At 37.2% G+C, this 13,580-nt stretch overlaps 1 protein-coding gene across 9 annotated transcripts in view; it reads right to left on the bottom strand.

Moving 5' to 3' along the window:
• The window catches only part of SVIL (supervillin), a 174,945-nt gene that overhangs the window by 68,289 nt on the left and 93,076 nt on the right, over positions 1-13,580 (bottom strand). For all 9 annotated transcript variants that reach the window (XM_081932203.1, XM_081932197.1, XM_081932199.1 and 6 more), the window contains 2 exons: positions 11,052-11,121; positions 3,063-3,154 (listed from right to left, as the gene is read on the bottom strand). Coding sequence is in view for 8 of the 9 variants with exons in the window: in XM_081932197.1 (XP_081788323.1) it covers positions 3,063-3,154; positions 11,052-11,121 (162 nt within the window). In the remaining variant the exon portion in view is untranslated. The remainder of the gene's footprint in view (positions 1-3,062; positions 3,155-11,051; positions 11,122-13,580) is intronic.

Genomic DNA, 13,580 nt, shown 5'->3' with positions numbered 1-13,580 from the left:
CACCCCTGTTATAGTCTCTTCATTCTAGCCAAGTGTTTCTCAACCTAGACAACTTGAAGATGTCTGGACTTCAACTCCCAGAACTCCCAGCGAATGCTGGCTGGGGAATTCTGGGAATTGAAGTCCGGACATCTTCAAGTTGACAAGGTTGAGAAACACTGTTCTAGCCTTTAATACAAAACTGGATGTTATGATCAGAGCATACATTTCTTTTAATGTGCTATCCGTGGAACCATACTGAAACTTCAGAAATAATGTGAAGTATGTTTTTTTACCCTCTAACTTACATGGACTTTCCTTCTTCATATGATCTAATGTCTGAAGGTCATTGATCCATACTCAGAAATGAGTCACTGAAGAACAGATGCAGTAACGCAAAGTTTGCACTGAGTACTATGCTACAGGCAAATACGATGCAATTTTGTAGGCCAAAATAAAAGCAATGGTCTTAAGAATAGTTCCCAAAACTTTTCTGAGCAAGACTTGAGATAAAAATAGCACACACTAATCTATCTAGGGCTACACATTTTCCATGCTTTAAATTCCAGAGAGGTCGTATCAATTACCTAATTTAGATCCTATCTACATAGAGAATTATTAATATATTTTAATTCTAGTGTCAATACAAGTTAGTACATAGGCTTTTGCAATATGTTCATATAAGTAAAAATCACATCGGCTTACATATAAAGATATACAGAAGATCTTATAAATTCCTGGAAGCAGTGACGTGCGGTGAGGTTTATGGCTGGTGACATCATCAGGAAGGCAGGGAATGGGACCACGTTTGCAGGAGGCTGAGGCTGCCTCAGCCTCCTGAAGATATGGTCCCATTCCCCGCCTTCCTGAGTCAACATGAAGGGGACCGCAGAGCGCGAACCACAGGACTGCAGAGCGCACTCCTCCTGCACACGTGGTCCCATTCCCTGTCTTCCTGAGTCAACATGAAGAGGACCGTGGAGCGCAAGCCAGCAGAGCGTGAGCCGGCGGAGTGCGCTCCGTGGTCCCCTTCATGTTGACTCAGGAAGGCAGGGAATGGGACCACGTGTGCCTTTTCCCTTTTTTTTTTCTTTTCATGATGAGAGCGGTGTGGCTCTGCCTCCCCTGCCTCCCCTGACCGCACATCCCTGCCTGGAAGACACATTCAATGGTATTTTTTTCTGTACATTCTGCAGTGTATATGACACTAGTGCAAGTCACCTATTTACTCTTTTCACAATTCTACTAATGGTAAGTAATTTAAAGTTTAGCTCAGTGTTTCTGAACCTTAGCAAAGTTTAAGATATGTGGACTTCAATTTCCAGAATTCCCCAGCCAGCACATGGGAGCTGCAGAATGTTAGCCCAATCAAGCCGCAATTTAACAGAATGTTTAGAAAAGAAGGAAGGTGCATTTTAAAAGTATGTGCCTTAGTAATGATCTGTCCCAGATTTCCTTAAATCCTTTTCTTTTATGGATTTTGCATGCAGAATGTCAGCAGCAACTTTATTTAGCATGCTGCCTCCATAATATAAACTGGGTCATGCTAAGATATATTCCATTAAAAATCATTTTGTTTAAAAGCTGTATGTTGTTTAAAGTACGTTTAATAAACCCAACAAACACATTTCAAGAGTTGAGATATGCAGGCCCTAAGAATATCCCAAATACACCACAAATATATCAAAGTAATAAAAGACAAAGCATATTTTGGCCTACATCATTGCCTTTCAAGGAGCTATAAATTACAGAAAAGAACAGTCTTCCTATTATAATTAAGGAACAAATATCTGGCAGAAGCTTCTTAAGGCATAAAAGGTTTCCTCTTAGATACAGATCTCGGGATTGTATTTTTCAATTTATTTTAAAAGCAAAATTGAACGCCTTATTGTAATTCCAGTCACAAGAGAAAGGCATACAGTATAGTTTAATAATGATATCTTAAAATGGTCCAAAAGAAAGAAAAATTACTTTAAAAATCATATAAACAAGCCTATGGACATTTTTTAATGCATCGAGGACCCAGATTGTTGGGGGCAATATGCTGACTCTGTAAACCAGAGAGGGCTGTAAAGCACTGTGAAGCAGTATATACTGTAGTGCTATTGCTATTGCTCCACCTGTGATCAGTTCCTGTTGCAATGACAACCTCAATCATTTAAGGGAAGCAATGTGGTAACAAACACTTAGCCAGAACAGTCAAAATATTCAAAGACAGAATAGCTGTACTTAAGGGAAATTACAGTCTGATCATCTACACCTGTGCAAAACAACAATTGCCTTCTTCTATAATAAGCAGCGTGAGTCACATCTGAATGTTATCTGTATATGTAGCTACACACTGAAGTTCAGGGTGAACATTTAGACCAGGGGTGTCCAAACTTGGGAACTTTAAGACTGGGGAATTATGGGAGTTGAAGTCCACAAGTCTTAAAGTTCCCAAGTTTGGACACCCCTGATTTAGACCAAAGGTGAGAAATTTCTGCACAGAAGACTCAATGTCTCCATTCTGAATGGAATCTACAAATTTGTATGTGGGATGAAAGTTGGGAGGGTTTTAAGACATGAAATAGGTATATTCAGCACACTTTTTCTAATTCCAATTCCTCACAAATTGTTCCAATTTCTCTTCCCACAGTCTCCCTCTCCCCCCGCCTTTCTCACTCTCATTGGATGCAAGTCATTGAACAAAACAAGACATATGATTTTAAACAACTGCAATTACACATTGACTTTGAAGGCAGATATTAAAAAACTCGAATTGCTTTAAGGATAATTTATGATTAAAATATCCTTTACAGCTTAAATATGACATGCCAGAATAAACATCTAATAAATGCTCTCCCAAGTTCAATTTTTGCACCCAAACAATGCTTTCATATCAAATAGCTGATGGATATTCAAGTTTCATTGTTTGGGTGGTAAAAATGAACTGTTGGAAGAGCATATATTTAATGTTTATTCTGCTTTGTCACATTTAGCATGGACTGAAATAAATTTTCTTCCAAGATTAAGTGTCTTATAGTACATATATTATGATGCTGTTTATAAAGAAACATAACTATTACAAGCCTTGTACGTACCTTTTGGTAACACTGCTAAAAGGCTGGCATCAATATCTTTAGTGCTGTTTGAAAAGTCTTCTTTATCTTCAAATGAAAACTCTTTCTGAAAACTAAAGCATCATCACCTTATTTTAGCAAAGCTGCAGGAACTCCAGATATTAATCTAGTTACAGTATATTAAAACACACAGATTATTTTTATCATGGACATAATATGGAGTAAAGAAGAACAGGACCAGTTCTCAACATGGCCAAAAAAATGAAGATAATCTTTATTGTCGTTTTTTACTGTGATCTCACTGGTCAACATTAAAAATGAAAGTCTGTTGCCTGCTCTCAAAAGAAAGTATATATCTACCCATACTCATACATAACACACATATATACATACTAAGTGAGATTACAAACTATATAGTCCATATAATCATGTTTTGTAACTGATAGTTCTTTTGATTTTAGTATGGAACATAGTATTCCATAACACAGGTACTTAGAAACTTCTCTTTTTATATTTTTATGGAGAAATGAAGAACCAGAATTTACATACTCTCTATATTCACTGAACAGCCAGAATATTTGCAGGGAGCAGTGAGAAAATTTTCAATTCTGGAAGGTCCCTGTGTGTTTCCAAGCATAATTCAATATTTTGGTTTTGCCTAGGTAGTCCATTTGATATGTTGGGTATAATTCATATAACCATTAATTATCAGCCATACTAGCTAGGGGTTTTCAAGGTTTCAATCCAATTCATTTGGGGAGCATCAGCTGGTTTGGTATGATATTTCTTAAGAAACAAGTGTTTACTATCATACAAAAACTTCATACTATCTGTATTTCCTATCAAAAGCTAATAGATTACCAGAACAAAGGAGGGATTTTTTAGTTGAAGTCCTGTCTTTGCAACTGTCCCTATAGTTTAGGAAGTGAAATGGTGAGTTTTTCCAGCCTATTTTTCGGACTATAAGACGCACCAAGAGCACTCTCCAGGCCTCTCAAACCCTCTGCACTCCCTGTTTTTTATGAAAAGGGGGCATGCAGAGAGTTTGAGAGGCCTGCAAAGTGCTCCTGGGAGCTGGGCATGGCAAAAAAAAAAAAGGGGTGTGTGCAGAGGGTGTGGGAGGCCTGTAGAGTGCTTTTGGGGGCTGGAGAGGGCAAAAAACGAACAAAAAAACAACCAGTTTTTCGTTAAAATGTCCCAATTTTTTTGCAAAAATGGGCCAGTGTTTTTGCAAAAAAACAGGACATGCAGAGGGTGTAGGAGGCCTGTAGAGTGTTCCTAGGGGCCAGGGAGGGCAAAAAATGAGCAAAAAAGATCTCTTTTGTGAAAACAGCCAGGTTTTTTTTTTTTTTTTTGCAAAAAACGGGGCCTGCACAGAGTTTGGAAGGCTTGCAGAGTGCTCCTGGGGGCTTGGAAGGGCAAAAACAGCTCCATTTTTGTGAAAAACGGCCCAATTTTTCACTTGCTTTTTTCCCTCCACAGCCCTCAGGAGCACTTTGAAGGCCTCCCAAATCCTCTGCATGTCAATTTTTGCAAAAAAAAAAAAAAAAAAAAGTTGCATGGGGCGGGGTTTCAGAAGGCCAAATATTCTGTATTCAGTGTGTAAGAGGCACCCAGATTTCACCCTCTTTTTAGGGGAAAAAGGTGCATCTTATACTCCAAAAAGTACAGTATGTTTTAAGTAAGCAATGACCTATTCTTATAGTACTATAATTTTACTGTAAATTTATATTGAACTCTTTGAATGAAGTGCAGGGTAAAGTTTGTAACAACAAAACTTGGGGATATTTGGGGATAAAGTTTAAAGAAAAATGGCATATAATTTTATAATGATTTTATCTTCTGTTATTTAAACTTTGCAATTGTCCTGGATGTTTAGAAGTGATGGTGATTACTGACTAATATACTCTATGTACAGAGGACATCAAGGGTGTTACAAGATATCTGTAGACAGCAATCCTGGGATGACAAAATGCATATATCATGTTAATCTGCATTATTGTTCAAGTTTTATTCTCTAGTTTAAGTTTCGTTCTTGGATTATTTATTCCTAATTGATGAATTTTGAAGTCTCATTTAGTCTATATACAGACACTGAAAAAAGAAACCAAGTTCAAATACTTTTTAGTACAGAAAGTGTCTGCAACACAGTACACCATTTTGTAATTTGGTATATTGATGTAATTAGTTGGGAGCCAATTCTGATTGCAACCAGATTTATGCTGATTGGATGAGAAATGAATGCAAATTAGATTTTGAAATGTCCACATATTCCTAGAAAGTTGCCTTTCTAAAAGTTATTTCTATCAATACAACAGAATATTTGTAGCTGAGGGATGAGCTGTAGGAATTCTGGTGCTCTCTGAACGTGTTTGTTTTCTTGCAAATATTTCATTACCCAACTAGGTAACATCAAGAAACTACCAAAAAGAAAACAATTGCACCAACACTTGCACCAACACTGACAAGGCAAACCACTAGTATATAAACAGAGAGAAAACCCAACACTTTTCTAACACTGATATTGTTATCTAGTTGGTTAATGCTTATAGGAAAATAACTGAGATCCGATGACACCAAGGATCCCACAATTATTCCTGTTCTGGAGACGTGGGGATCAATCTTGATTATACTTGCCTGACAGGTTTTCATTGAAGATACATATGAAGACATACCATGGGAACAGTGATAAAGTCTAAACTGTTGATGTATCCATGTTTAGGTGGCAAAAATAATTTGAAAATAATGGATAAATAAAAAAATAATAGATATAACTAAAAAAAAAATCCATGTGATAGGAAGGCAAAAAAAATGGCAATTTAGGATAACTTCTCAACAGCCGTCAACAAAACCTCACAGGACCTTCTAATCTCCTGATTCCTATGCCTGGGAGAACAGCTAGGTTTTGAGCACTTTCCTTCATGCTAGCGAAGTTGAGCTAAGCTAATTATGGATAATGAGGTGCTCCAAAGGGCAGGTGCTATGATAGGAAACGCACACTTCCTGGTGACACCAGATGTCATTCTTTAATCACTGGGACCTGGAGGATGCCTCTCCTGCCAGATTGAATGGAATGAGTAGAGGAAATAGAAAGATCTGGTCCCGTAAGTAAGGCAGGTAACAACCAACATCTTGAATTTCACCTGGAAGACAACCTCCTAAACTTCTTTTTCTCATTATATTATTTCCATATAGTTTGAGATATTTCCTCTATATTTATTAAATTTATACTGTTCCATGAAAATAAGACCTCCCCAGATAATAAACCCAATCGGGCTTGTGCACGCATGTGCTAAAATAAGCCCTCCCCCGAAAATAAGGACTTCCCTAAAATATTTAAATGTATGCGCAGCCGGTCTCCACAATTTCCTGAGGGGAGGGGGAACATGCCCACGTGCCCTGCATGCACCTGCCATCCACGCAGAACGGCCTCGCAGAGGCTGCTCCTGCAAATCCTAGATACCATGCCCCTTCTCTTAGTGGCAGCCGCAAAAAGAACAGCAGGCCCAGCAACGCTAGGGCTGGCAAGAATGTGCCAGAAACAGAGACAGAACTTCCTGCCCTCTCTGGATCAGCTGTTCCATGGGCTGTGGTTAAGGGGCCACCTGCACCTCAAAAATAATGAGATTTCCCCAAAAATAAGGCCAAGCACTTATTTCGGGGGTCAAAAGAAAATAGGACCCTATCTTATTTTCAGGGAAACATGGTATATGTTAAAACTTTTAGATCATGTATGAAGTCTCTTACAGCAGAATTTACGTCATTCTTAATGAATTTACCTCAGATTCTTTATTTTTAAAAAAAAAATATTTATACATTTTTCTTTAACATACATAAGTGCTTAATAAACAGTACTGTCTGGATTAATTTAGTTATACATAATAATAGTAATAATATTATTATCTACTTATTCATAGTGGTATTCTTCCAACTTCTAATTTCTACCTCTATTATCTAACCATTGATAAAGCAAATCCCATGTTGTAAAATATTCTGTATCTTCTTTATCCTTTATCTTTAATGTTAACCTATCCATTTCCTTACAGTCTAGTAATTTTTAAATTATATTTTCATCTTTAGGAATTTTCTCATTTTTCTAGTGTTGTGCAAATACAACTCTCATTGCCGTCAAAACATGTAGTATTAAATATATGTTCTCTTTGTCATACTTACAATACAATACAATAGCAGAGTTGGAAGGGACCTTGGAGGTCTTCTAGTCCAACCCCCTGCCTAGGCAGGAAACCCTATACCGATCCAGACAAATCCTATCCAACATGTTCTTAAAGACTTCCAGTGTTGGGCCATTCACAACTTCTGGAGGCAAGCTGTTCCACTGATTAATTGTTCTAACTGTCAGGAAGTTTCTCCTCAGTTCTAAGTTGCTTCTCTCCTTGATTAGTTTCCACCCATTGCTTCTTGTTCTACCCTCAGGTGCCTTGGAAAATAGTTTGACTCTCTTCTTTGTGGCAACCCCTGAGATATTGGAACACTGCTATCATGTCTCCCCTAGTCCTTCTTTCTATTAAACTAGACATACCCAGTTCCTGCAACTGTTCTTCATATGTTTTAGTCTCCAGTCCCCTAATCATCTTTGTTGCTCTTCTCTGCAGTCTTTCTAGAGTCTCCACGTCTTTTCTACATCGTGGTGACCAAAACTGAATGCAGTATTCCAAGTGTGGCCTTACCAAAGCATTATAAAGTGGGATTAACACTTCACGTGATCTTGATTCTATCCCTCTGTTGATGCAGCCTAGGACTGTTGGCTTTTTTGGCAGCTGCTGCACACTGCTGGCTCATATTTAAATGGTTGTCCACTAGGACTCCAAGATCCCTTTCACAGTTACTACTACTGAGCAAGGTACCACCTATACTGTACCTGTGCATTCCGTTTTTGTTGCCTAAATGTAGAACCTTACTCTTTTCACCATTGAATTTCATTTTATTAGATAGTGCCCAATGTTCAAGTTTGTCAAGATCCTTCTGTATCTTAAGTTTATCTTCTGGAGTGTTGGCTATTCCTGCCAGCTTGGTGTCATCTGCAGATTTGATGAGTTCCCCATTTATTCCCTCATCCAAATCATTGATTAAGATGTTGAAGAGTACTGGGCCTAAAACAGAGCCTTGGGGTACTCCACTGCATACCTCCCTCCATGTAGATGCAGTTTCATTGAGGACTACACGTTGAGTGAGGTTGGTCAGCCAGTTACGAATCCATCTGGCGGTGATGCTGTCCAACCCACATTCTTCTACTTTATCTAGTAGTAGGTTATGGTCTACCTTATCAAATGCCTTACTGAAGTCCAAGTAAACTATATTGACGGCATTCCTCTGGTCCACTAATTTTGTCACTTTGTCAGATTAGTCTGGCATGATCTGTTTTTGACAAAGCCATGTTGGGTTTTCTGGTAGTATACCGAATTTAGCTCAGATTCTTATTGTTATGAAAATGGGATATTAATCACTTGGAAAATTAATATTTTGCTGTAATACAGGTCATATTTCAAGCAGCATTCAGTATTGTAACTTAATAACCTAGACGATTTACTTACAAACTTCACTTTAATTCCATTTTTGAAAGTACAAATTATAGTTAATTAGAAGTAATTGTTTACAAATTGTAAGACCCAGATTGTTGTAGTGCTTAAGCTATCATGCTAGAAATTGGGAGTCTGTGACTTCTAACCTCATCTTGGGCACAAAGCCAGCTGGGTGACTGGGTCAGTCACTTTTCTTAGCCCGATGAATGAGTAAATGACAAATCATTTTGAAAAACCTTGTCAAGAAAACTGCAGGGACTAGCCCAAGCAGTCTTTGAGAACAGGAGGGGAAAAAATACAAATTCTAGAGCCAATTTTTGTTGGGGTTAAAGTGCTGGCCTAGAAACTATGAGATGGAGAATTCTAGTCCTGTCTTAGGTACAAAAGCCTAGGTGACTGGATTAGTCATTCTCTCTCAGCCCAAACTACCTCATAGGATTGTTACTGTAGAGAAAATAGGAGGAAAAAGGAGAGGCATGTTATTTATAAAAAAATATAAAAGAGGGATTTTTTTAAAAAACCCATAATTCACAAAAAAAAAATCATGAAAAAATGTTTTTCTTCCTTTTCCTCCTTCTCAAATGTAACTTATGCTATTTGCAAGTGAACATAAAACACGGCCCACAGAATTCTGTGTTTTAATTTTGTTTTCTTCTTTACCATTTTAAACCCAGGTGGTTTTAAGCAGACTGCTTAATCTTGTCCTATTGCAAATATTAATTGTGACAAAGAGCTCACTATGTTGTGACATGCAGCCTTTCATCAATTCTATTAACCTAATTGTGAATAACATAAACCCTGGGGAGAACCATATTGTGTCATTATGGCTCATTTTATCTCTCTTCAAAAGATGGCTATCACCTTGAACTCCTATGGGAAAAGTATCAAAATTTCATCTCAAAATAAAGGCAAACATACTCTACTGTATTTTTCAAAGCCTAACCATTTAAGAGTCATATATAAAAATACCAGGTATGCATCTCTTCTCCCATTTACATTTTTTGGACTATAAGACACACCAGAGTATACGGTGCACCAAGATTTTAAAGAGGTTAATTAAAAAAAAACAGTTTTCCCCCTCTCCGGCCTCCAGGAGCACTCTGCAGGCCTCCCAAACCCTTAGGACTCCCTGTTTTTTGGGAAACAGGGCATGCAGAAAGTTTGGGAGGCCTGCAGAGTGCTCCTGGGGGCCGGAGAGGGGAAAAATATGATGCACAAGGAGAGTTGGAAGGCGAAAAACAGGTCCACTTTTTGCACAAACAGGGCATGCAGTGGGTTTGGGAAGCCTGTAGAATGTTTGGGGGCTGGATGGGGGAAAACGAGCAAAAGATGGGGCCATTTCCCCTCATTTTTGCCCTCCCTATCGCCCAGGAGTACTTTGCAGGCCTCCCAAACCCTCTGCGGGTCCATTTTTGCAAAAAACAGGATGTGCGGAGTTTCGGAAGGGCAAAAATGGCTGTATTCAGTGTATAAGACGCACCCAGATTTTCACCTTCTTTTTGGAGGGAAAAAGGTTCGTCTTATACTCTAAAAATATGGCATTTATTTATGAACATTTATATGGCTACCCAACTCACTCTCTGTGACTCTGGGTAGCTTACAAAAATAAAAACTTAATATGAACAAAACAAAAAAGCAATAACTCCCCAACTCTCTAATGATACTAATCAAATGATCATTCCTGGCGTCATCCCATTCTGTGACTTGGCAATACCAAGACATTTGGGGCCTTGCGAAAGAGTGGAGGCCAATCTTATCTCTGCAGGGATATTGTTGTACAGGGAGGGAGTTTCCCCGATGAAGGCCCTTCTTGTTGGTCCTACTAGATGTAACTCATTAGGAGAGAGGACCCATAGAGTCCCTACCTCATCACTCTGGTAGATTGGTTAGAAAATGGTCTTTCAAATAACCTTGTCCCAACTTTGTAAAGGTTTGAAGGTAACCAACAGCCTGAATTGGACCTGGAGCAAATCAGAAGCCAATGCAGTTCCTATAGGAGAGATGACACATGTGCATATCTAGATCTGCACAAAACCATGTATTATTGTGGTATTAGATTTTGAAGTCAAAAACCACTTCCTTGAGAATGTGGTATTTATCTGAAAGAGGCACATGCTAATGTGTGTACAATACAGTGACAAAAGCATAAATAGCATTAGCAGGACCCCAACATCGTGACATTAAATCAGTACAAAGGACAGGGCATATTTCTATTTGAGAATTGCATAAAAATATCACAAAATCAAATGCTCAATTTGGAATGTATAGTATTTTGCCTTCAAAGATTTTGTGTTTGTGTGACAATTGATTACACACATTTCTTAAGGAGTGTGAGTGATCCTATACACAAAACACTATAGATCAATTTCTTCCCGAATCACTGTCATGAAATAAAGGAAATTAACCTGTTCTTTTTCGGTCTCACTGCAAATTGACTCATTATACACAAGAAGTGCAAAAAATGTTTTACCTTAAAGTCCTCCTCCTGCTCTGGAGTAATCTTGGAGTTTTATACGTAAACAAATTCTCTTTGTCAAAATCTGAAATAAGAGTGGTGGAAAAAGTTATCCACCAATACAGTTTGATAGTAAGGAAAAATCTTTAAACAGTTAACGGCATTTTGAGCCTTAAATAGCAATTAACCTGTAATGATTTAAATGTTCATATTTCAAAGCAGACAAGATTGGGCAGAGTGTGGGGATAAAAGAAAGTAGAAACTTATGAAATATGACCTAGAACTGTAAAAATACTTCTAAATCTTACTTCAATTATGTTTGGTCTATACAAATCTATCATATAGTATTAGTTATTTATAGTGTGTGTGTGCATGTGTATTAAATCATACTTCTTTATAGAAAAGACATCTTCTGCGCTGTACTTCCATGAAAATAATCATTCATAATTCCCAATAATCATCTATTTGATAAATAAACAAGATACTAATAATTAGCAATTTGCTGGTATTTCTTAATACAAACAATTTGGTAGGGATAGCTTTAAGAAGCAAAAATCACTACAAAGACTGCACAACTGCCCTTTCTATATATTTCAGTGTCCATACTAACTTCAAAATGATCCCAGATTGTCTTGAGGAGTGTCTGGGACAACAATAAATACATAAATTTGCCTGAGCTCTGATAAAGTCTCTTATGAAGAGATATTTTTAAGGCAAGGTGTAAATAAAACTGTCAGAAGAGATTATATAAAAAAGTATGGAAGAAAAATCTCATAGCCTTTATCAGCAATAACCTATGTCATGGATGAATCCCAAAAAATGCTGACATGTGACTGCCATTTTGCATCCAAATTTGGCATTATGCCATCCATGTGATGTGTACCATGATGGGATGGCATTGCTGAATTGTTTTTACAAACCAGCATAGCAAAATCACGTATTTTTCTCTTATCGATTTCTATAATTCTCAAGTAAAAGAGAGATAAATAATAAGTAATCAATAAAAGGTTATCTGTTCACCAGAAGAGATACCATTCCACCTACCCTTTTCCTTATAAATGTTTTAAAAAACCAATAAAATTTTCTGAAAAAAAATAAAATAAAAGGTTATCTGTTCACCAGAAGAGAAATTAATCATTTGGATAACAAGAAACCATCTTCTGCAGATCTTCATTTTATTTCTTGTGTACTGTATGCAGTTTTAGATTTTCCCCATCCCCCCATAACAAAGAAAACATACATTATTTAAATTAAAGATTGCAAATTACGGTAGATACTGTTATGATTTGTTTGAAAATCAGGGTCTTTTTGAATTTGCACTAACAGGGGCACAATCATGAATCTTATTTATCAACATGGTTTGTCTACCAAAGTTCCATAATATTGCATGCATGAGACAGGTTTAAGTACACTGTTGTTAAAACAGAATTTTCCTCCCTGTTTGCTTACCTTCCAATGGTAACCAAAAGGTATATAATATGTGTTCATCTCTTACCTCAGAGGGAAGTCATATACAGTAACAGCAACAATTAGAGTTAGGTGCCAAATCAAGGATAGTGACTAACAATACATCTTGGCAGAAAGGAAAGGCATCAAGATCCCCTCAAAAAGCATGTTAAAATATCTACTTGGTACTGCTAAAAAGAGTAGCTGTTAATAATATTGTGTCTGGTTAAATTAGAATCAGGCACGCATAAAACTTTAAATGGTATATAACTCAATACACGTCCTGGAATGTAACTCTCCCTACCATGAAAGTCTCACCATAGAACATACAGTGTGTTCTTTTGTACCCCTGAAGGACAACACAGAGAAAGATGAACAACAATTATGAAGAAGAAAAGGTTATTCTGGCACACTATTAGCCATGAAATACAAAGCCACACTAGAATGCTTGAGCCCAAAATTTGGAGCATACTTTCCAGACCAAATTCCACAGTTTTAGTTTACTATAATCTCAAAATGTTCCATAAGTGAAGTTTTAGTGATAATGTAACAGTATAGCACTTTTGATAGTATATCTTTTAAAATCTCCCCCACCTCCTCCTTTCACTTAAATGTGGTGAATGAAGTTTAATGTTCTTTTTTCCACTGCTAATCCAGAAAGCATGTCTAGTACATTTTCCATTCCAGAAGTATGGCTCAGACAGATTCAGAATTAAAACTGTATTAATAAAACTCCCTAAAAAGCAGCCTTTATGTATTTGCAGAGTTTATTAAAGGGTTTTATATGATTTCTTGCTTCCAAGTTTGAGCTCTTGATTCTTACAATCTTTTTAAAAAGATATTTTTGTCACAACCAAGCCTCTGCTTATTGTAAGCATGCCATGAAGACATGAACAGTATCATTAAAAAAATCTTTAAAGGTACCTTGGCATCAACAAGGACTTAGTTTAACTGCTAGCTAAGCTAATTACATGATTAATACAATCTGATTTTAAAAAAAAGACAATCCTTTGAAAGAGCAGTAAGATGAAGTACTAAAATGAATGCTGATAACTGAAGAAGCAAAGGTGTTCTGCTGCTATTAGGGGGGGGGGAGAA

The sequence above is a fragment of the Natrix helvetica genome (assembly GCF_964273705.1).
Source record: "Natrix helvetica genome assembly, chromosome: Z".
Taxonomy (NCBI): Eukaryota; Metazoa; Chordata; class Lepidosauria; order Squamata; family Natricidae; genus Natrix; species Natrix helvetica.
Note: the sequence above shows the minus strand (reverse complement) of the source record. Positions and strands in the feature narration are given on the sequence as shown.